General features: G+C 43.1%; 1 protein-coding gene across 3 annotated transcripts in view; it reads right to left on the reverse strand.

The window, feature by feature from the left end:
• The window catches only part of LOC144792734 (uncharacterized), a 328,155-nt gene that overhangs the window by 17,843 nt on the left and 285,246 nt on the right, over nt 1-25,066 (reverse strand). For 2 of the 3 annotated variants that reach the window (XM_078667907.1, XM_078667905.1), the window contains exons 5-6: nt 21,599-21,741; nt 191-436 (exon numbers count right to left, since the gene is read on the reverse strand). In XM_078667907.1, coding sequence (XP_078524033.1) covers nt 191-436; nt 21,599-21,741 — 389 coding nt within the window. The remainder of the gene's footprint in view (nt 1-190; nt 437-21,598; nt 21,742-25,066) is intronic. The other variant, XM_078667906.1, reaches the window with a different exon arrangement.

Genomic DNA, 25,066 nt, shown 5'->3' on the forward strand with positions numbered 1-25,066 from the left:
AATGGGCTGCCTAAAAGCCCCTCTTGGAGCTTTTTTTTGTTTTTGGATTTTCTTTTTTTTTCTTGACACAACAGTTCGAAACCAAGCAACAGCACATGTGCACTGCCTGCAGGTGAGACTAAACAATGAGTATGGTAAGACAAACATGTCTCAGAGGCAAAGAGGTTGCTACCCTGGTGCATGTACTCACGCTGTCCACCAGCTTGGTGAAAGGGCTGCCTGTGCTCCAACTACACCACTTCTTCTGTAGCTTTGGCAACGGAGACAGGAAGTCATGGAAGGTGCGCACACTCCACGTCCTCCGCCTGGGAGGATCCGGCCCTGAGCTCACATCCTCCTGATCCATGGGATCTCCACTGCTGGTCGAAGGATCCCAAGTTTGCCAATTCGACACGGAGGATGGACTGGTCATGGTTCTCCGCAAACTGTTGCTCTTCTGTGAAATAAACAGAGATTGTTAACTAGACAGGTTGAGGACCACTATGCTCTCCATATTCTGCCAAATCATTTGCAGGGTAAGTGAATTTTGCAAATGTACATAATTTTCATGGCAAAACAATAAATAAATCAGGGTTTGGCACACTCCTGCATACAACACGTCTCCCCCTTTTTTTGAAAACTATTATACAAATATATATTAAAAAAAATCAAGTCACTAGTTTATTGTATATGATTACTTAAAATCGTTACAATTTACAATGTAAAATATTTAGACATACATGATTGGTAAAAAAAAAACTCCAACTAAATACCACTCAATAGCAACGGCCAATGCGATTTTTAAAATCCGAACAACATTAATAATGCGCATAAGATGTGAACTAAAAGTTTGAACGATCTACGACAGTTCTATTATTCAGATTTTTCAAGGAACTCGGGTGACTGAATTTGTCCAAAAAATTGATTAACTAGCTCCTTTTAAGATAAATTGTGCCTATAATAAGATGCAAAATTTTACATTAAAATTTAATCAACTACACTTTTTCTATTATTCAAATTATCCTATGATTGGTTAGGCTTTTAGTCCGCTTATTTCCTGGGTTTGTGAAATGGTGCCATGCTTGAACTACACCCTTGCCGACCTTATTTATTATTTTTTATTTTCCTCTAAAACGGCTTGCCTTAAAAGTTTCCTTACTTTTGCCAGATATTTTTTGCCCCGGCGAGCCAAGATTATAGAGGACCCTTCCAACCAACATATCACAGCTTGCCTGCTTGTGCAAATGTTCAATTAATTAAAATGGGTTTTAAAAGCAGACTCCTTAAATCCTTGACTGCAGGGCAAGCACACAGCAGGTGAGTTAGTGTTTCATTACAAAAACTTGTTGGTTGCTTTTCCAGGAAGGCTGCAGGTCTTTCGAGTCATGCATACCCAACTGGTAATCAACAAAGCTCTTTTTTTTAACTCCGCACTGAAATGAGTTACTAGGTAAGCCTGAGGTTTTGTTGATATGTATGAGTTAATCACAGTCCACCCATGCTGGAGTTTCGAAGTTGTTATCTTATCTTCTAAGAAAGACTTCCTCTTTGCTATGTTATTTACCGATTTACCAATAACTGCCCGGTCTACCAAGCTGTCCCATGTCATTTGTATGTCGCGTTCTGCCAATGATTTTCTCAGATGGCCTCCCCATGAATTTGGAATATCTTGATCCATTTGGATTTTAATTTCTTTCCAGCATAGATTATTTAATGACCCCGGCTCAGATATGCGAAATTTATGGCATAACTTCACGAAGCTGCTCATGCTCCGGAATTTCTGATTCTGAAGGCCGAATTCAAACCAAACCTGAGCTGGGGAGGCAGACTTTGGTACGTTGGAAACTGCTTTATAAACCTCCGTCTGGAGTTCGTTTAACAGTTCAACCTCTTTACCACACCAGACTACTAGGGCATACGACAATGGGGGTAGTATTTGTGCTGCCATCACTTTTAAAAGATGGGCATGGTTCGGGCAACCCAATTATTTATACAGTAACTAGCAGCCCGTCCCGACGTTGTCCGGGTATGAATTGCTGCCGGCCAGTAGTATATTGTTTTGTAGGATTTCGTTTTGATAGCATTTCTTATCTGCGACAGGCCTGTGAAACGCTCCGATTCACAGTGCACTGCTGATGCACTTAAGACTGCGCGTTCAGTAGTGTGTGAACTCGAATTTCCCTACTTTATTTTTCCTTGCAATATTATATAGCGCAAACTCGACAACATGGCATGAGCACAATTTGCATTACAGAAGAACACATTCATTTGTGGTAGGCACGGGGAGACAAAGCGATTTGCCTGGAATCACAGGATGTTGAGCTGATGCCGAGATTCGAACGTAGCTCCCCAGCTCTAAAGTTCGCAATTCTAGAACTTGTGGCGGGAGGTGTGTCTAAAAGTGTATGTCGGTGCTGGCCATCAATGAGAGAGACCTGTGCATTTTTCAAATCGGTAGTGAAAAAATATGAGTATGTTGCTGGAGATGTGGGCCGCCGTGCCACCAATGTACTTACCGGGGGAGGGTAAACACCCATTATTCCGCAACTTTCTTTCCGCATACCATCACTCCGCATACTTTCATTACGAAAGTACCATGACTCCGCAATGCCATTATAACGCATGGCATTACATTTTATATGCTTTTATCACGCATACATTTACAACGAAATTCGTTGTAAATGCATGAATGGGAAAAGCATGTTTTTTTTATGTCTGGTAAGTATGGGTATAGGGGTATATGTTTTGGGGTACTGAGGTATTTGTTTTGGGGTGTTTGGGTATTTTAAGGGTTCAGATATAGTTTTGGGTTATGGGGTACAGGGGTAGTTTTAGGGTTTAGGGATAGGTATGGGTTTTGGGGTACAGGTGTATTTTTAGGGTTCAGGGCTAGGTTTGGGTTTTGGGGTATTTTTAGGGTTCAGGCATAAGTTTGGGTTTTGGGGTACAGGGGTATTTTAAGGGTTCAGGGCTAGGTCTGGGTTTTGGGGTACAGGGGTATTTTTAGGGTTCAGGGCTAGGTTTGGGGTACAGGGGTATTTTAGGGTTCAGGGGTAGGTTTGGGTTTTGGGGTACAGGGTTATTTTTATGGTTCAGGGCTAGGTTTGGGTTTTGGGGTACAGGGGTATTTTTAGGATTCAGGGGTAGGTTTGGGTTTTGGGGTACAGGGGTATTTTAAGGGTTCAGGGCTAGGTTTGGGGTACAGAGGTATTTTAGGGCTCAGGGGTAGGTTTAAGTTTTGGGGTACAGGGGTATTTGTAGGGTTCAGGGCTAGGTTTGGGTTTTGGAGTACAGGGTTTTTTTTAGGGTTGAGGGGTAGGTTTGGGTTTTGAGGTACAGGGGTATTTTTAGGGTTCAGGGGTAGGTTTGGGTTTTGGGGTACAGGGGTATTTTTAGGGTTCATGGGTAGGTTTGGGTTTTGAGGTACAGGGGTATTTATACGGTTCAGGGCTAGGTTTGGGTTTTGGGGTACAGGGGTATTTTTAGGGATTAGGGATAGGTTGGGTTTTGGGGTACAGGGTATATTTATAGGGTTAAGGTGGGTTAGTGTTTAAGGGTGTTGGGGTATTTTAAGGAGTAAGGGTGGGTTATGATTATGGGGGGCAGGGGTATTTAAAGGGAGCAGGGTGGACACCCGGAGCTGGAATGTACAGAACTTGGGAAGAAAAAACAATGAAATATTGGGCACAACGCTCGCTTTTTTTTCCCCCGTAATCCCGCCCAAGCCCCCAGCACACGCCCACAGTACACGATATGAGACATGGAATGAAGGGCGAACGTACCACACGCCCCCAGCGTTTGTCACGCCCCCAGCACACGCCCACAGCACAACACAGACACGCCCACAAGGGACTACTTTGCTGGCACGGTTCTTTTACCTTTTAAATGTATATGGTGGGCGTCTGCATAGCCTATGTCCTTCTGCTGCAACTGCCCTTTCCAACGCTGTATTGGGTGTTGTGATTGGTGCTGTGGTTCCTGAGATTACCCGCCTCAAAGGTTTGGGCTATATTAGTATGGATCTATATGCAAAACGATTGTGTTTTTGCTTTTAAGTACATTTTGTGTTCCTTATATGTTGAGCCTCGCCCCAGTGTTAAGCCGAGATATTTGTAGTACACTTGCTCTTTTACTATTGTCCCTTTTACAAACCATTTGAACTTGGTTTTTATGGAGGTCCACTAGACGTACAGCCTTAGTTTTGTCTTTATTTAGTTCCAAATGTTCTTGTTCCAAATAGGTTACTAAGTTATTGTTTGCTATTTGTAACCCAATAGGGCTTTGGCTCAGCACCACCATATCGTCTGCATACTGTAAGAAGGGAATTGACTCTTTGGACAAGTTTGGCGGATGGCAATTGGCTGTTTGCATGTATTTTATGATGCCTGCTATGAACAAGTTGAACAGGCTCGGCCAGGACGCAGCTTTGTTTTAGGCCTTGCTGTGTGTAGATACTGGCGGTGGTTCTACGTCCGTCCCCTAATTTCACTCTTTCCCAGGTTTCACTGTATAGGGCTAATATTGCTTCCAGTAATTTATTCTGCAATGCCCAGCCTCTTAGTTTTTTCCAGAAACTATTTCTGTTTACTCTGTCGAATGCGGCTTTCAAGTCGACAAAACATGCAAACAACTGTGTTTTCTTTTTTGCCGCTTCTCCAGTTAAAAGTGCCAAAGTTGCCAAGTTTGTTATGGTGCCCATCCCTGGTCTAAAACCCATTTAAAACCTGGAGATTATGCTCATTTCATCCATCCAATCTTGAAGATGAAACAGTAGGCAGGATCCATATAATTTAGCCTCTACTTCGATCAACGATATCAATCTGTAATTTTCGGGCTTATTATGATGTCCCTGTTTAAATATTGGATACATTATGTTCCCTTTCCAAGATTTGGGAACTTTGTTCTGTCTGTAGATCTGATTAAAAAGCGGCGCGAGGTAATCAGCCCAAAAATACTGAGCATGTTTAAATAGTGCATTAGGGAGCCCATTTAGTGTAGTCAAACACAGATTGCGCTTTATATCACGATGAGTCTTTTGAGGAAAAGAGTGAGCAGACATGAGACAGTCCTCAAATTTCTTCAGAATACTCCTATTCCTTATACGATTTTCCCTTATACGGTTCTACCACCTATTATGCATCACTTGACCCATATTCATCACCCACACACCTCATTTGTTTATCCTCAAGATTCTTCATCTTCTCTTCGTCCTTCCTCTTTCTCAAACCTATCTATGTGAACTCTAATGAACCTTCCCTTGTTCCACCTCAATCCATCTTCCCACATAACTACTCTTCTACTTCTACTTAGTCTGACAACCCTCCTCAGCACAAAGATTGATATTTTTGGAGTTTTCCTGGAGTTTTTTCTTTAATCTTGTCTCGAATCATACCTCATATTCTGTCGAACTGCTTTTTTGAACTTCTGTGTTTTCCCCTCTTATTGACTTCTGATAAATCTTGTTGTTCTCTCTCACCCTCAATTTAGTTCTATGTTACATTCCCTCCTTTAACCTCCCTAGAGGTGTTAGGCAGGGTTGTGTACTGTCCCCCTCCTATTCCTATTATACATTAATGGCTTGAATACATTTTTGATAGAAAACGGTAAGGATATGCCCATGATACATTTTCTCTTCGGCCCGTCTCTGCTGTATGCAGATTGTGCAGTTTTATTATCCCACACATCTTATGGTCTAAGGGTCTTGGTGGATACATTTGTAAATTTTATGAATGACCTGGATCTAGATACCAATATTCCCAAAACCCATATTATGATCGGGGAGAAGATCACTTCTAAAGTTAGGCCCATATGTATTAAGGGTGAAGTAATATCGCAGATAAGTTCTTTTCCATACCCGGAGTCACTTTTGATCAACATAGTAACTGGAGCCCAAGAATGGCTGATAGAGGCCAACGTTTTAACCAAGCCTGTGGTGCTCTTTTCAAGTTTCCTGCCTAGATAGGCAGCAAACCTATAGTTCCTCTTTTAGGGGTCTATAGGATGAAATGTCTGCCAGTTCGTATAAATGGTGCAGCCATCTTGGGCTATCGTAATTGTTTAAAACTACAGAGAGAGGTGAAAAGATTTTGTTGAAAACTACTTGGGGTTGGTCCCGCAAGTCCTAGCACCTTTGTGCATGATGAGTTGGATCTGGGATTTGTGGAAGATCCTCTTAAAATAGCTCCATTACTTCTATAGATCTCTGTCTGGAGTGGGGATCACACAGCCTTTAACAGAGAAGTAATTAAGGACTGTCTTGGCTATGACCTGGGGGACAAGATACGATGGCTGGCATATATAAAAACCTAACTGCTGAATTAGGACACTCCGAATTGTATTATGCTCCTCAATCTATTGGAAATAAGGGAATCTAGGGCCCTGGGAAGAACGATAACAAGAGCCTGTAAGATAATACGAACCACTCCAGGCCCAGAGTCCTATCTTACCTTGGTTAAAAATCCCTGGGAGAGATCCCTGCTCACAAGCTTTCGATTGTGCTCAATACAGTTCAGTCTCTGCTTCCATCCTGGTCAATATGACAGTAATTCTATTTTGACGTGTCCTTGTGACGGAATCTCTGTACAAACCTTGGTCCATTTGTTTTTTTTTGTTCCGACATATTACTATTGCGAAAAACATATCTGTCTCCTATTCTAAAATCTAGAGGCTTTTACCAACATAGCCCAGCTTTTTTGCACTTACAATTACTATCCCATTCAACTATTACTTTAGCTGTTGTATCTTTTATAAAATGTGCCTTAAAATGAATGCTGCTATACATGCCTAATTGTTTTTCCCCCAATAACAAAGTATGCTGCTTCTTGTACATTGTAGTTGTAATGAAAATGTTAGATGTAAAATTTGATACCTCTTAACTTTTTAAAAAGATTTTATGGTCTTTTTTAGGATGTAAATTATATTGTCAAATACTTTTTGTTTGTACTTTTATGATTATTAATTAATAATCGAATAAAAAAATATTGAACGAACTTGAAAGAACAACCAGTAAGCACATTTTCAGTAGTCATATGTGCCCTCAACTTCTTTTTCACAACTAGCCAATTGTAAACCATCTTTGATCTCTCTATTCATTCTCCTTACAATTCTATGTGTACTTATAGTATGTCCCTCTGTGTCCAATCGGCACATCTCTTTAGTACACACACATCTCCATGAGAACAAGGGGCCTGGCATGTACGCAATGATGGTAGATGTGAATCCCTAATATTCTGCTTCACACCAACCAACATCCTTTCTAATATCAATGAGAAGCCAAAAATTAAACTCAGAGAGTGGCCATACATTACTTTACCAGTTTGGGGCACCCCACAGAGATGAGCGATACAACACAGGAGGTCCAGATGGCAGGCTGATTGGATGCCAAGGGTTATGAGTGTGGAGAGACAGATGTGACATCTGGTTGAGCATGAGAGAAATCCATTGGCATCACTTCTGGAGGTGGGTGCAGTCCACAGAGTAGTGGTGACATCTCAGTGGGTTAGAGGTGTTGTGTGGGGGTGGAGGCCCCTGGCTCTTCGTTATTTAACAAAGCACACCGAAACGGACACAGAGAGTGGACCTTGCAGCACTGACACTGCTGCAACCCAGACAGTGGGATCTCAGGTGAGCTGTAACAACCTAGAATCAAAGGGGTGCTGGGCAGACAGTGGTTTACCCTAAACCAAATTCACTCACAATGGTGAAGACATCCTAGCAGGGACCAAAAGGGTGGGCTAAAAACAGAAAAAGTGAGTGCCCTCAATATCTCCTGAGCCTTTGAGAACTCCCAAGGCTCCTGAAAGTAATGACGCTTTTACCACCACCAGCCCCAGTGAAACACACAGCAAAGGCTGAACGGGACTGTTTTTAGCACACATGAATCACCTGGGTGAAGGATTTAAGGGGGACCTCCTAGGGTGTTAAATCGAGTGATACCAGAGAGATATGCAGTCTGGTGACCTGGCTTCACAATCTATGACAACTCAAGCATCCAAGACATGGAGGAGATGAAAGAGACTCTAGAAATGGCAGAACGAGAAACCTAGCAATAAAAAGCATGAGATAGATAACAGCATTGGGAACTTACAACATAAATGTGAAGATCTGGAAAGCAGTGGCTGGCTCAACAATGTGCAAGTCTATGACATGATGGAGGAGGTTGAGGAAACCTCCCTAATGGAAAACATCAAGCCACTCTTCATACAATTCTTGGATCTTAAAGAAGAAGAAACTTTCATGGAATGAGCGCACAGAGTAGACCCAAACACCAGAACAATGACAAATCCCAGAGAGACATTATTACGGCAAAAAGGCATAGACTCCAAGAAACAAGGTCCAAATCCTTCGTGGATTTGCAACATTAGCCAAATAAAGTCTTCCGACCAATAGTGGAAGGTCTCACAAAGGTCATAAAGTCCACAGTTTTTGGTTAAAACTTTGCACCACATCATTAAAAACTAATATGCCTCAAACGTTTCCTTTGGTAAGTGCCAAATAAATGCTGAAAATATATTTTTAACCCTCGCTGGGAAAGTCCGACCATGAGGACAAGACCAACCCTTGAGAATGGGGTGAAAGCAACATAATTATTTTAGAGACAGTTTGACCATAGTCTTCAGCCATGGCTATCAGGCCCAAGTCAAGGGTCTTGTTTCCTTTTGTTCTTCTTTATGGCACATTATAGGCACCAACAAAAACAAATGTATTACTCATAGAAGTGATTATAAGATTAAAAGGCTGTGCACGATCCTGCACCACCAATCATAAAGGACTTAAAATAAAAGTCTGCACGGAGTTGGAACACTACCAGGCAGCAATAGTACTCCGACTGAAGAGTCACCTGTGCAAAGGTGATTCGGGGAGATTTAAACCCTGCCACACGGACACTTCATTACAGGCATCAGCAGGCACGGAGGGCCACAATCCTCAGGAAGCAGCAATGGGGGAGAAGTTCCATGACAAAAATGGCCAGTAAACATTTATTAAATGTAGGATGGGTGCAGAGTTCCTCTCCATAGCCAACTCTTACACCTCTCACCCAAGGATAAGATAGATTTGTCCCGTCAGTATTGCAGATTCTTCAGGGCTTTACTGAGAGGGAGGTCATCCTAGGAGAAGAATTCAATAAGGGCACTGACTAGTCACTGGAAGATACTGTCCAGGAATTACTTCAATGAATAATGTCTGTATATACATTAAATACACTACAATAAATGGGCCTATCAGATATTTGGCGTCACGCACAGCAAAATGATTGCTATTATTTGTTGTACTCAAGTGCACAATACATACTCGAGGAAGTATACGATAATTGTCTTGTAGAATTTGATAAGACTGATTTACTCTGCAGACATAGGAAACTGCAATATATCAGGCTACGCCTCTGTAGCTATCTACCTGAGGGATACACAGGAACGCGAGGGACTACAGACAGCACGTAGGTGGATACCTTTTATGGGATATTTCACAGAGGGCAGAAATAGAGCAAACTGTATAAGACTATTTAGCAACCACGATCAATGGGACATTGCCAGAAACCATTGTAGGAGGCATTGAAAGTGGTGGTGTGAGGCAAACTAATTGCCTAAGCGGCTGTGGATAAGCACAATAATTAATTAATACAGCACAAAGTAGAGGAGAAACTTTGAGAACTTGAAATCTGCAAAAAATGAGTCAGGAACCAAAATAAGCCTTAGGAAAGTCATGAAGATAAGGGGCCAATTAAGCACTTTATAAAGTGAACAAATCTCAAAAAACCCTGCTAACCATCTTCTGCAAACATTAAGATTATGGAAATAAAGCCCACAAGTTACTTGCAAGGGCACTGAAAGCGAAAAACAGGGAGAGAATATTTAAACAGAGACAAAAATGGGAAGCTGGTATTTGGTGAGCTAAAGAGGGGGGCCTACTCCGGCAATTTTACAAAACACAGTGAACTGGTGAGTTAGAATCGTCTGACTAGCACAAAAAGTCACTGCACGGTCTTCTGTCCTCAAAACTTAAAGCAGCTCAATGTGAGAAACTGGTGGTGCTAATCACTAGATCTGAAGTTAAAACCACAATTCAGAGCAGAAAATCGAAAAAAGTCCTGGGTCCTGATGGGTTTACTGCTGAGTTTTTAAGACATCTTTTTCTCCAACTTCGGGTATTTTCAGTACTTATCCAAAAGACAGAAGACCATAAACTCTGTCAGATGAGGACATTATTGTCCTTGTAGAACCTGGCAAACATGGTCAACAATGCAAATCCTGCCACCCTCTAGCACTCCTTAATTGTAATGTTAATGTTAACTAGACTTATATAGCGCAACAGCTGCCTCAGCGAAGAGGCGTCCCGGCGCTAATGTGGACTATAACATCTACATGATGATTCTTGCGGAGAGTTTGGCGCATGTCCTCCCAGAGAGAATACACAAAGACCAGTCTGGTTTCATAAGAGACGAATGTTTGACAACATATGAAGCACAGCTTACATTGTCAAAAATATATATATATATACATCCTTAATTTTGTTGGCACTGGATGCGGAGAACTCATTTGACAGGAGCTGGACCTCTCTAAAGGAGGTCATGCTGGAATGTGGTCTGGGTGAAACTTGGCTTTGAAGACTGGCTCATTTGTGGCCTGCTGCATCTTTGCAAACAACGTTAACATTCCAAGAGGAGCACAAGAGGAATGCCCCACGTCCGCGCTGTTACTTGCCATGGCTACTGAGCCTGTAGAAATGGCTCTGAGATAAGTGGACAATCTAAAGGGTCTGACGTCATGAGGAGTGGTCTACAAGATATCGCTTTTTGTAGATGAGTTACTAATCTTCATGACCCACGCTGTCCCATCACTCCTGTTCCATCTCCTAAGTTTAGTAGAGCATCACAATACATAAATCAACTATGATACGTCTGAACTAGTACTGTGACTGTTAACCATGCAGAAGTGGAAACGGTAAGGTTGACGGTGACTTACGGAATCAGAGCAGACACTCTACTATAAATAGATGTTATAATTGCACATGTTTCCGATCTCTAACGGGCAACCATAACCCCCCTTATTTGGCATACCCATTCATCTCCTGGCATGGGTATATATCTGCCATAAAATGGTCATAATTCCTGCCCTATGTAGGACTTCCAGGTGCTCCCAATGCGGATTTTAAAACAGTAGAGATAACTGCACACAAACTTCCAGCAAGGTCCTCTGAGTCCCAATGTCAGGGCGTCTTGGGGTTCCCTGATATTAAAACTTGTAACAGAGCATCTGAACCTAAAATCGAGGGGGAATAGTTCAAAAGAGAATATGGCAGGCACGGAGTCTTTATGGCCCAAGAGATGCCTGCCGGACGTCTATGGGATGTTGCGTGGCTCCCCAGATCAGCAAGACTGCAATAATACAGTCATGTAACAGGGTCGTTGTTGGACGTTTGGGGCTTTATCATTAAAACCCAACCATTCATACGATTTCCATTCCCTTTAACGCCCACATACTCTAACCTGGACCTCACAAAGGCCCTTACAGGTGCGGAATTTTCTAAATGGAAAGAGGGAGACTGCAAAACACTTAGGGACTCATAAATCAAAGGATCCTTTAGGAAAAGGAAAAAATGTATAGGGTATCCGAAGCAAGAGAGGTTTAGGTACCAAATATTACACCACAGGGACCGAAACCTTTTGATTAAAGACGCTGCCACACTCTTCGAACTGTACTTCACCCAAATCAGGGAAACTAGAAGAGTAATCTTTAACCTTCACAAGTGTCTAAATGGAACGATTTTTTAAATAAGGAAATCCTCAAATCAGAGCGGGTGTCATTACCTTCTACAACTCACCTATACTGCATAGTGAATGAGTGATTTAAATAATGATGTTTGGGTAATTCACCCCATATAGATTTAAACAAATGTTTCCCATTCACTGCGGACAATGTTGAAAAGATTGCAGTTGGGAAGCCCTGCACATTGGGTCAAAAAGGGGGGCAGCACAGACCACAGACTAGCTTGTTGGTGTGAAAAAGGCTGCTTTATTGGAAACAGGTGCACCTTACACACAAGTTCCCTTGGCCTGTGCCGTACAAAACTAAACCTCACTAAATATTGTCTTCCTACTTTACACCACACCCTCTCCCCTAAACATGTCCCCCCCTACAACAATTATAAACACAACTTGCAATTTCCTAACCTTCCTACAACTACCTAACTAGGTAAGCTCCTTATGTTCTTTCATAACTGTAACTATACATCATTATACCACAACTGACCTAGGAAAAACGCCCCAAAGAAACATAGCGCACCACACCAGCACCTGTTCCAGCGACAATCCCAATACAAACCCCCCCCCCTACCCCCCATGCCCCTGCTCTCAAGAAAACTACCTAGCTGAAAAAGTAATAAGCTATCCAACCACAAACCCCGCAAAACCAGCCGGAAGATCGTTCCCTAGGGAGGGAGGGCGGGACAAAGCTAACCTGCCCAGTTTCCTCCCTGACCAGCAGTTGTGTCACAAACACCAAAATGGTGGCTTGTGACACAAGATGACCGGTTATAAAACCCCCAAGCCCAAAAATAGCCCAACCCAAGCCCAACACCAGCCCAATTGAGCCCAACCAGCCCAATGGGCTCTGGCTGCCAAGCCCAAAACTAGCCCAACCCAAGCCCAACAAGCCCAACACCAGCCCAATGGAGCCCAACCAGCCGAATGGGCTGGCTGCCCCCTCCCCGGCCCAAAAACCCCTGGGGGGGGGGGAGGGCAGGCCTCCCGCTGGTCGGTCGCCCCTCCCAAAGCCCTGTTTGGTTGAGCTGCCTCATATTAAAACCATCCTGGACAGAAGCCCTAACCTCCATTCTGAAAATAGTGCGATTTCCAATAAATTCAGACTTGGGTGCAATTATTCTAGGCTTCAAGCCAGTCGGGTAGGAATGCCTTCGCAAAAGTTAAAATCCCAGGAACTAGTCACGGAAAGACTGGTTATAGTTAGAAACTGGAAAAAAGTGTCTCCCTCAACCAATGGCACGTGTAGCACAGGATTTGGGACACACTTGCAATGGAACACTTATCAAGCTCCTTAGGAAAAGAGACAGATGATGTTTTACTCGTATTACTACCACTACTAAAATATATGGAGCAAGAGAACCCACCTGGCCTCCCAGATAGAGAGCTCTGCGCCCCTTTAGCAATTTATCTTTTCTAACCCATTTGGGGCAACTTTTTACACCAAAAAACACTTTTAGAGCTTTACTCTGCACCTGATGCAGAAGTTGTGAGGCGGGGGGGGCGGGAGGAATGGGTAAAGGGGAATGCTCACTTTGAAACCTGAATCTTATATTTTCGATGTCAACAGAAACAAAGCAATATATAAATCTGTCATTTACTTGGGACTACAAATGCTTCACAGTCTGTATGCATGTAAGAATTTTGTATTTCTTTTTACAAAAAACATACACATCTCTTCACAGCATGATTGTACCACATTATCTGCTAAAAGTGTTTCTGGGTATCTTTCTTTGAGCAAAATCTTCTCCAGAAGTTCTGTTACATTTTGTGCAGTTATATCACTTACACAATCTCTACATTTTAACCATTTACAATGGTAACTCATTATTAATAATTGCATCAACCCCGAAAGTCTATTGGTCCCTTTATGGCTATTGTAAACTAACACAACAGCCATAAGACAATGCTGTCACAATTAGTCTTCAATACCAAGCAGATGGCAAACAACAAAACATTTTCCAGAACTCAGATTGCAGATAAAAGTCAGTAGTGCACTAATGGCTAAAACTGTTATTCTTTCTTTTTGTTGGAAGCCATTTTTAAATGCCTGTTTTCATACCTATATGGTCAAAACTAGTCGTATTTTTCTTGGTGCTCTAGGTGGAATTTGGTAACTTTTCTGTTTCCCACTCGCCATCTGTTATCTCCTCCTTAATGACAGCAAACTAACGTGGGGAACATCCATGACAACGCGGTGAAAACACCGCGCTGCCATTACCACGCGTCTTTTACAACGCAAGTCGTTACAACGACTTGCGCTGGAGGGCGCTCGAGACTATGGAATAGTAGATTTACTATTCCAACACCTTCCCTACTGTACGTAGGCTGGAGTTGGAATAGTAAATCTTACTATTCCTAAGTCCAGCACCCTATAGCTCAAGTCGTGGTAACGACTTGTGTTGTAAAAGATGCGTTGTGATGTACCGCGATCTAAAAGATCGTTTTGTAACATCATACATCCACTAACGTAAGTCAACACTATCTTTTGGTCCACCACAACTTTGTTTCTCTTCAAAACTTTCTTGAGTTTCTTTGTCAACCCAAAAAGTCATTACTCAAGACACAACGTCTGTCTTACATTTGTCTTTGCCTGAAACCAATCAATCAATCAGCATTTGTAAAGTGCATCGCTGTCACCCCTGGGGGTATCTGGGCGCTGTGTCTACCTCGAAGAGCCAGGTCTGGAGTCTCTTTCTGAAGTCTGCCAGCGAGGGGGCCGTACGGAGCTGGAGGGGGAGGTCGTTCCAGGTCTTGGGTGCAATATAGGAGAAGGAGCGGCCACCCCTGCGGCGTATGTAGGGGGTTGTGCAAGGGTGCATGAAGAGGAGCCTATGTGTCTGGCAGGTTGGTGGAAGGTCAATCGATGAGGTAGGCAGGTCCGAGGTCGTGGAGGGCTCCAAATTATTTTGTGAAATTACATTCTTCTAAGTTTGTCGACCACCTTGCTGTTCTTGGCGACATTACTCCTGGATTGTTTACCATCATCAAAAGATGTACGAAGGGCTCCTGGTCTGTATGCTTCCTGTATGGCAAATCCCACACATATGTTCCGATTAGTGGCGGCTGGTAATTTGAGCAGGTGGGGGGGTGGAGGGCCACATGCGAATACATACATACATACTCCCCCATCTACATGCACAATCACTCACACCCATACACATTCACAAGCACGCACCCATACACCCACCATTTACAAGCACATACACATGCGCACACACTAATACACATACATTCACACACATACGCACTCACGCACAGACTAAACATTAAAACAAAAATCATACCTGCTGCATTGGTGATATCGGGTGGCTGGAGGGAAGTCTCAGTGGTTCCTGGATAATGGCAAGGCCACCTTTTCTCGTTGGCTGACCTTGTCATGGGTAAGCCAATGATGAGAGGTGACAGTGCCTTACGCTTTACCGAGCGGGATGGGGGTCAGTGAGAGTTGCTGATCCCACCCTACTCTGTGATGAGCGATACTGATTGACACTGGGTCGTGGGCACTTCAGGGCTTAAAAATTAAGCACCCAGGTTCGAGTCGATCCGTGGCACGCCCCTTTGTCATGAGGGGAAGGACCTTGAGGCATTCTGCAGGACTACGGAGATCACCCCCACAGGACTGTGAAATCCTCAGCCCAGCAAAGTTCAGGTCAGGTAGCAAGGCGCCTGCGCATTTAGTGCATGTATAGCGCCTGGTTGTTTGACCTGAGCATAAAGAGTGTCTGCAGGGCTGAACTACGCGGAGACTCACAGACGCTCTTTATACCTGCAAAAAGGAGCAGGACAGGGCCCCTCCGCCCTTAAGGACAGGTCACGCCTGGTTCTGAAATGCGTGGTTGCTCATAGCTAGAGTTTTATGCTTGACCATAAGTATCCTCTTCCATCATCTTAGTGTGCAGGATGCAAAGGTAATCGCCACTTCCTTACCGTCCTGTTTTTGACTTACAAAAGCCTCAATGCGATTGGCACAGGCGCAATTCCTCACATAAATCATGCTTGATGTGGGCACTACATTGATTATTTTGCTTTGTATTTTAAAATTCACATAGACATTTTTACCTACTTACAACTTTTCGACAACAACACGCACATTTTTGTCTTTTATTAAACATTTGTTTACAAATTTGGAATAGTACCCCACAAATGCTAAACTTATCTCAGCTAATATTAATTATACAGTGGAATGGATTTCTCGATTTTCTGTACATTTATTCTGTATGTTGGACCTAGGGACACTTCCTACCATCTGAAAACTAGAGGGATGCTTTCATGGATGGCTGAAATGAGTTTTCATCAGCCTTCTAGGCTGCAAACACCCTTCAGAGAACACAACAACATTCCATGGGGACACCTGTCCCTTGCAAATCAGTTACCACCTCCTTGTGTATTTCGATTTATATAGTGCACGAATCACCCAGGGGTCTCAAGGCGCTTGCTTAGGGAACCCGTCCTGGTATTCCCCTGTGAGATACCCCAGCAGGGTATTCACAAGGTGAAAGCCAGGCATCCCGCCGCGAGGGGCCGTAGTGGAGATTAAGCAAGCTATTGCCCAGAGTCGCAGAGTGTGACCCCGTGAGTCGAGTAGGCACCGGAGCGAGAATTGTCGAGTCTGTGGAATTTTTTAGCCCGAGACCCGCCGAGGCGGGGAATCGAACCCTGGTCCACGGCTGATCTCAGCTTCCGGGTCTGCCGCCTCTAACCACTGAGCCACGCTTCTCCACTTCTCCTTGGAGGTGTTGGTAACGAAAGAAACCATTTATAAATACTAATGCAACTTGCAACTACGTGGGGATGCTCCTTTCATGCCCTTCTCATAACTGCAATTCGGAATGGATTGTAAATCATATTTTGTGAGTAGGAAAAGGTTGCCTGACTCACAAAATGGGCTTAGCGCATAGAAAAAAAGTCCTTTTGCAGTTTCAAACTCTGTGATTTAGCCATTTCATGGTTTGTGACCACAAAGGGGCTTTGTACATCTGGCCATGTATGACTTTTGAATAACAAAAGGTTTATCAAAAGCATTAAGTTGAATTTCTCTGCCATGCTATTGGGTTGTCTGTAGTTTATAGTAATGAAAACAACAAAAGAATGCGCCTTCTTACAAGAAGAGCGAGAATGAAGAATCTAATTAGATTATTTAGAAAGCCCTCACTCACCAACCTAGTTGGTGACATGCTTCATCATCGGGCCCCACCGGGAGAGGCCGAATGCCTCCCCGGTGTGCTTCAACGCCAGAATTACTGCGGAGCAGGTCTTGAATTGTGTGACAATTGAATGTGAATGCGGTGGTTAAAAGTGTATAGATTGTGTCCAAAACACAATTTATTAGATGGCCAATCTGACACGTTAAAAACAGAGTGTGGGATAAAACAGCTGGATAGATTGTTCAGCTATATCCCTTTATGTGGGGTCGACATGTCCTTGCCTAAGTGGTGTTATTTATAAGGCATTCATCAGGACCAACAATCTGTACTTGGGCGGTATGGGCGCGCTAAGGCCCACCCTAACCAGAGGACGTGAAAAGTGAAAAATTAAAAAGTGAAAAATGCAATCCAAAATTTGTCAGGGGTTGCTCTATTTAGAGAAACCAGATTGCACATAAAGTGTAATTATTAATTACACCATGGGTCTCGGAAGTGGGGTGGTGGCAAATATGGCACACCACCCACGCTCCGAGGTGGTCACCTGGCAGGGTAAGCTTTTTTTTTTTTTACAGCATACAAATTGATAAAATGCTGTACAATGTTGAAAATACGTTACATGAATGTATTTCTGTAAACAATTTTCAGGCTTCGCAGGAATTCTTCTTAAAGAAACATATTGTAAAATGGCACTTCTACAATGTCTAAAATGTCGAGTTTTAAATAGTGTGCTACACAAATATGGGAACAAGAATACCTAAGACCACAATATTGTGAAGATAGGCACGTTTCCTGTTTCTAACTTCACATGTGTACCTTGACAATGTTTATATAAGTACACAGATGTGTAGTTAATACCAGCATATTTGACCCTATATACTCATCTTCACGATATTTCGGCCCTAGATATACCGGGCACGCTATTTTTGTAGCTCAGTTTTTTTGGACTTGATATTCTGACACACAAGGGATAAAAAGTGCAAAATTAATACAAACAACTGTGTTAATGGACACACTTTCTGAATATGGTTGGATGGTGCAAGCGTACGGACAGTGATGAACCTAATTGCAATTTTAGTACAAAAGCACACCCTCATGACTGCTGTAAATGGAATCCTGCAGCAGTTACAGCTGCAGTCACAGACTTAACCAGCAGAGGGCAGGGCTGTAATACATATATCCCTTAACGGGCTGCAAACCTACTTTACAAACACCAATGTGTTCCTGTAGCTTTTACACATTAAGACGTTAGAGAGCTAAATTCCTTATGGGAATTAACATGGGAAATCAAAATGTTGCCCTCTCCCTCGAATTCCCCCCTTTTTTGTTCCTGCTCCCCACTTAACGGGTCAGCGCAAATCTTTCCAGGAAGAGGCTGAGGTGAAACTATTTTGGGGAATGTTTCATGCAGATTTGTCGAACAGTAAAGTTATAAGAAAAACAAGAAATTATCCTCCTATGAAAACTCTGACCAAACTATAACTACAGAGAGGGGGCTGCCACTGTGTGATATATATGAATATATATCACGAGAGAGGAGGTGGGGAAAAGGAACGAAACACCATGTTTCCACAGTAGTATATAAATTTGCAACCAATTTCCTGCTTCCAAGCAGGTACTTGGGAGGATAAAAAGTTGGTGCCTCTTCAGTTCTATACCAAACCTTCAAATATAAATGTACCTACTCTGAACACATTACCTTGGTAAACTGTAAGAGGTGGAGTTAATTGAGGAAAAGGTCCCTATATTAGTATTTTTTTATTTTTCTATAGCAAGCTGCAATGGACTAAGCCTGAACTGCTCAACATAAAGGTTACTTTACTGAACGCCCTCAAATGTGACCCTCCACAATAGGTTACACCTATGTAGAGGCATTTGAAGAAACACTAAAATTCTTTTAAGTAATTTTGAGGTATTACTCAAAAATGTTTTCTCTACTGAGTGTGTGTGAGATAGATATGTATTTACTAATTTCAGTAATATTAATCGCTAATATTTCAGCTCAGCATGCACATGCACTTGGCTAGTGGCCCTCCAAGATGCTCTGGTTTCATGGCCCATAACACTACAAGGGTAAAGACAGCCTCAGTTACTGTAGTTGATATAATGAAATACATCTGCTTCACAGGGAGCACACACACACATCTCACTCACTAGTGTACATTTCAATTGACACAAATCACACATGGTGCAATTAAGGAGCATCAACTCCAGATTCATGGACCCCTGGCCTCACCTGCTTGTGCACACCACTATTGCTAACGCCGTCATCAACACATTAGGACCGGTTTAATAAGAACATTTTGTAAAATTCTGGAAATGGGACTTATTCTTACCCATGCCTTTATGAAAGTAAAATAGCCAGTGTAATTTAGTTAGGGCCCGAGTATGAGTTTATGAGTGCAGGATGGACAGACAACACCCCGCTCCCGCACTGCAAAACTCGACCGCCACCCGCCTGCCAGATTACAAGTTTTCTCATTGCCTAGCGGGTAGTCCTTTGGCATTGAAGTCCATGCCATGGAGGAAATGGACGTGCATGCAGACGGGGGCACACCAAGTGCCCCCTTGCATGTATCCCCATGGCCTGAGGCACGAGGGGGCCCTGTAGGACCTCCTTAGTTTCCTCACTGTCATCAGTTTCATGGTTTGAACAACGCAATGAGACTGCTGGTTGTGAGGAAACTTGTAATATGCTTGGCAGTGCAGCATGGTACAAAAGGGGGTGGTGATCGATGGAGCATCTGAACCAATCAAACACTCACACCCAGTCAACAGATCTGGGTTTAATCCATCACCGTTCTTTAGCCCACTCTGCCACCCCAGTTCAGACATGGCCATATGCAAATCAGTCTGACCCTGTGCGTCATGGGAACAGTCCAGCCCGAACTGCCAAGCCATGCCTTCCCTGGACCGGAAACAAGCTTCCGAGGACAGGTTTCTGGCATTTCAGCCGTCTTCAGCCCGGCTTGCTTGAATCCAGTGGCAAAGTGAGCAAGGGACTTACGTCGGAGCATACCCTGCCAACTTATGGCAAACAAAGCGGTACAAAAGGGGGTGGTGATGGACGGAGCATCTGAACCAATCACTCGCATCCAGTCATCAGATCTGGGTTTAATCCACCGTTCTTTAGCCCACTCTGCCACCCCAGTTCAGACAGTCTGACACTGTGCCTCATGGGAACAGTCCAGCCCGAGCAGTAGCACCAACAAGCATATTGCCACCTCAAGACTGCCACAACCGCCAGGGATCTTTGAGACCTCACGGTTGCGGCGGTCCCCTGGAGGTCCGAACGCTGTACTTGTAATACAGCAGTTGGACCACTGGTCTGGCAGTCCCTGGCTGCCACCGCACCTCCACCGTGAGTTTGGCGGTCCCATGGACCGCCAAACACGTAATTAGGCCCTTAATTAAGTGTGCCTAACGTACATAGGTTTATGTAAATAAAGCACTCATAAGCCACTATTGTATCACTTATGGGTGGCCCAATTACTGTCAGTGGAGGTGTTAGGGAAATGTCAAATCTATGGCACAAACCCTATCAGTTCTAACCTTTTGATACATACAGACACCTTTCAGCTCCATACATTTGCACCCATAAGTTGCAACTGTAATGTCCCACAATAAAAAATGTTGAAGAAAGGAGCACAAATCAAATTAGTTTTCAGAAAGTTGGAGAGACATGGGGAAATGGTTTTAAATGACAGCAGATGGGAGTTCTTAAACCAGTTTAGGAATATGTACATTTTCTAAACTGCTGTGTTGACACACTTAGGAGTCAATTCCAATGTTGTTCGGAAGGACTCCAAATCGGATTCGTGTTTGCCGAATCCGATCCGGAGCCCTTGTTTCTGACCGAATCGTCCACACTTCCCTACAGCCGAGTACAATGCCTGGAAATGGGTAGGGCTGTCCAAATCCGTTCTGAAAGGCATTCGGACAGGTCGGGTTATTCTGAGCTGAATCGTATAGCTCTATGGACTCTGTTTTCAAGGAGAGAGTACAATGACCGATACGGACAGCCGTTCCGATTCGGTTTCTCTGGAATTAATTGGCTCCCAGAATCGGTCTTTGGGGGCTGGCTGCAGGCCCCCTTCACCCAGGGACCTCCTAATCAGGCCCGTCAGAGTACCCAAGGGACCCCCCTATCCAACCATGCACAATGTGGCAGGCACCATGGGGTGCCCGCCACAGGTTGCACGATTTTCTCCAGCTACCCTTTTCTTCAATGGAAGCCTGTTTTCTCTTTTGGAGCACAAGCTCGTGTTGAAGTCAATGGGAGTACGACCGAATCGTATTCAGAAGCATTCCGGAACTGATTAGGTAGGAATGCTTAACGAACGAGATCGGAATCTCTAAAACTAGGCTATGAAAACAGATTCTGGTGGCTTTTTTTTTGTGTATTCCATAAGCTTAAGCTGTTCATTAAGACTGTCGTAAGGTACAACTGAACTTAGTACTTACCCTCAACAGGTGCAACTTATGAACAAGTAGGTGTCTCTTAAGAAAGCCATAGTTACACTGATTTCACTAAATATGCCTCCTTTCTAAGAAATAATTAAATGTGTTGCACATGAAGCTATGCAGCTGGAGGAGGCATTCAGACCTCCACCTCATCATAACATGTGGCCCCGCCTAAGCCCTCTGTTCAACTCTTCAGAGGTCGATGACGGAAACAAATCATTTAACCAGAAATTATGACATCATCTATACCAACCTGGACAGGATAGGAGGTAAAGTCGAAGTCCCGGGCACCATGCCCGGCTGAAATCACAAAGACCTCGTCACTTCCGGATTCAGTCATGGAGGAGGTAGGCGCCACCCCAAGACGCCGGTCACTTTGCTCCCCAATGTACTCTACTGAGAAAAAAGAAAAACAAGGTTATCACTATGAACAACAGATGAGGTGTGAGGGGAGGGTTACGATGCTATTCCTGTGTGTGGTGTTTCTACCCACTCTTTGGCCCAACAGTACCTTTTCCTCCTTTCTGTCCACGTCCTCCCCTGCCTTGTGAGAGGTGCCCTAAATCAGGCTTCTCTAACTAGTAGCACTTCAGCTACTGGTAACTCTCCAGCTACCTGAAAGTAGCTCTCCTGTGTGCAACGCAGCCTACTAAATTAGAATCTTTTGCTAGTTGAATTTAATTTTTGTATACCAAAAATAAAAGTATGATTTCGAGATGAAAATGGGTCTATTTTCAAAACACATAGGCTGATGTTTGGAGAAAAAGGGTTGCATTTTCTAAATTATTTTCAAAGTTCCTATTTGGGTGATCGATTATGTGATATCCGGGAGACTAATTACTAACATTATTACCTTGGTGGCAGTGGCATTGCAGCTACCACTGTTATTATAACCCATGTAGAGGCATTGCACATGGATACAGATATTTTCAATTTTTACTGGCAACCCTGCCTTATTTCGTCCTTTTAAAGGGATACCCCATGTGGCTAGGTCACCCCTTAGGACAGTTCCTCTTGTTTCACAACCTCAGGATTTCTGGTTTGTGAAATAACCATGCCTGATGCCCTGGAGTGCTCAATGTAGGTAACCTTGCATATGGTGACCACTTATGTAATCTAGTTTGATGTGATCACTATTACAACTCTAATAATATTAGGATCTCCGGATGATTTTCAATGAACACAAGTAGAAAAGGTCGGAAACCCCTGCCTTAGAGTGTCTTCCATCATCTGACAACTTGCCTCTAACTTTCAAGGGCCCCAGTTTGGAGCAAAACAGCAGTTAATTCATAAATAGACTTTTTACCCCAGTTTAGTAATTATTCATTACTTTAAATCATGGACACTGGATTTTTACAATTTTTCGTCATTTTACGCATTTATCTCATAATACACCATCTACTAAATAAACTATAGAATTCAACAAGCAGATCTTGAGTTACTAAAAATGCAATGACACGTGTTGCAAAGCAGGTGAAGGCCCTTCAAAAAGGTTGACGGATCACCTTTGTGTTGCGTATTTCTGCATTTGGGTGGCAAAGTGAAACCTTTGCTGAGAAAATTTTAACCTGAGACACGCTAGGGCTAGAAAACCTGCTGAAACATGTCTACCAAGAGGGATGCAAGAACAACACCTTGACCGCGGAGCGAATTCCGCTGCGGTGCTGGAATTCTAATCAGTGGGTGGGGTTCAGACGGCCCCCGGCCGTCCTCCGCACCCGCCCACCGTCACGTGGGACAGCCGGGGGCCGTCAGCAGCATGAAAGGGGTTAATAAATATCCCTAACATCCCCAATATCTTTTTTTTTAATATCCCCGGAGAAACCCCTAATAAGCAATGTATGGTCTTTCTATAGGGGTTTTTAACTGTGCATTGGATACCAATACCGTAAGTAGGAGTTTCATTAAACTCCATCCAAAGTTCTCGCTTAAATCTTTGGGAGCCCATCTGGCCATTAAAAAACAACATCAGATGGATGGGAGGCAAACCCAATGGTGAAGAATGCCACCTAGGTTGATGGGTGAGGGTGTATCTCTTAATATTTTATGAAACCCACACATTAGATCTTGGCAGTCACCCTCTCTTCCAGATTTAATTTTTGTGATTAATATTAGGCGGAAAGCATTTTCCGGGCGGCCTACTCCTCTCAATCCCACACTATCCCTTGATAATTACTTCTGAAAACACACCTGGTCAAATCAGAGATTCCCAAAGTGCAGAAAGAGGCCTTCTCCACTACTGATCCTCAAGGTAAGGAAAGAAAAAACAGGTCTTCTTCACTGCAGATCCCAAAAGTGAGGTGAGAGAAAGCAGGCCTTATCCAGCACAACCATTGTGAAACTGGAGATCCCCAAGGTGAGAAATGAGAAAACAAGCCTTCCTCTACTATTGGATATATGACGTTACAACGCATATTTTTACAACGCATACCTTTACAACGAAATTTTTACAACGCAAAAAACATTACAACGCATGTATTTACAACGTATGTTTTTACAACGCAGGTACCTTTACAACGCATACCATTACAACGTAAGAATTGGTAAGTATATATTAATTTTTTTAATGTAAATTAATTGAAATTAATATAATTTAATTTAATTTATTTTTATTTAATTTAATTTAATTAATTTAATTTAAATTTAATTTTACTTTATTTTTACCCTATACCCCTGTACCCCAAAAACCCAAAACTGACCCTGAACCCTAGAAATACCCCCTTACCCAAAAACCCAAAACTGACCCTGAACCCTAAAAATACCCTTTTACCCAAAAACCCAAAACTGACCCTGAACCCTAAAAATACCCCTTTACCCAAAAACCCAAAACTGACCCTGAACCCTAAAAATACCCTTTTACCCAAAAACCCAAAACTGACCCTGAACCCTAAAAATACCCCTTTACCCAAAAACCCAAAACTGACCCTGAACCCTAAAAATACCCATTTACCCAAAAACCCAAAACTGACCCTGAACCCTAAAAATACCCTTTTACCCAAAAAATCAAAACTGACTCTGAACCCTAAAAATACCCCTTTACCCAAAAACCCACATCTGACCCTGAACCCTAAAAATACCCCTTAAAAAAAACCAAACGTAGCATTTTAAATATAATTATAAACTTACCAATACTTACGTTGTAATGGTATGCGTTGTAAAGGTACCTACGTTGTAAAAACATGCGTTGTAAATACATGCGTTGTAATGGTTTTTGCGTTGTAAAATTTTCGTTGTAATGGTAGTGCGTTGTAAAAGTTGCGTTATAAAGGTAACATACCTCTACTATTCCCACATCCTCTGAATCAATCTTCCCCTTCATCAGCAGCCTGTCCTAACTCACCTGAACTTCTGGAACAAGAATTCCTCTCTCCCATCACAAGTATGTGCATGCAGACATACACACAAGCCCCTGACTTTCCACTGAACTTACATGTTTTGTACAGATGCAGTCACCCCAGAGTGTTTATGAATGCCCCTCCATGCTTCTATAAACTACAAGCCCCAGCTTGTGATCTCACGCCTTTTTAAAGCCCATCTGGGCTAGGCCGGCACCATACACATCCCCTCTAATGTAACAAGACCAAGTTGAAAAAGTAGTCGTCTTAGACAAGCCAAGGCCAAAGGATACAATCTTCCCAAACTTTTCCAGCTGTTTTCCTGTTAGGGGACCTAAGATCACTGGTGCCTGGGCATCCATGAGAGATAGAGTGAGTGTGTCAGA

This window comes from Lissotriton helveticus, chromosome 11 (genome assembly GCF_964261635.1).
Source record: "Lissotriton helveticus chromosome 11, aLisHel1.1, whole genome shotgun sequence".
Lineage (NCBI taxonomy): Eukaryota > Metazoa > Chordata > Amphibia > Caudata > Salamandridae > Lissotriton > Lissotriton helveticus.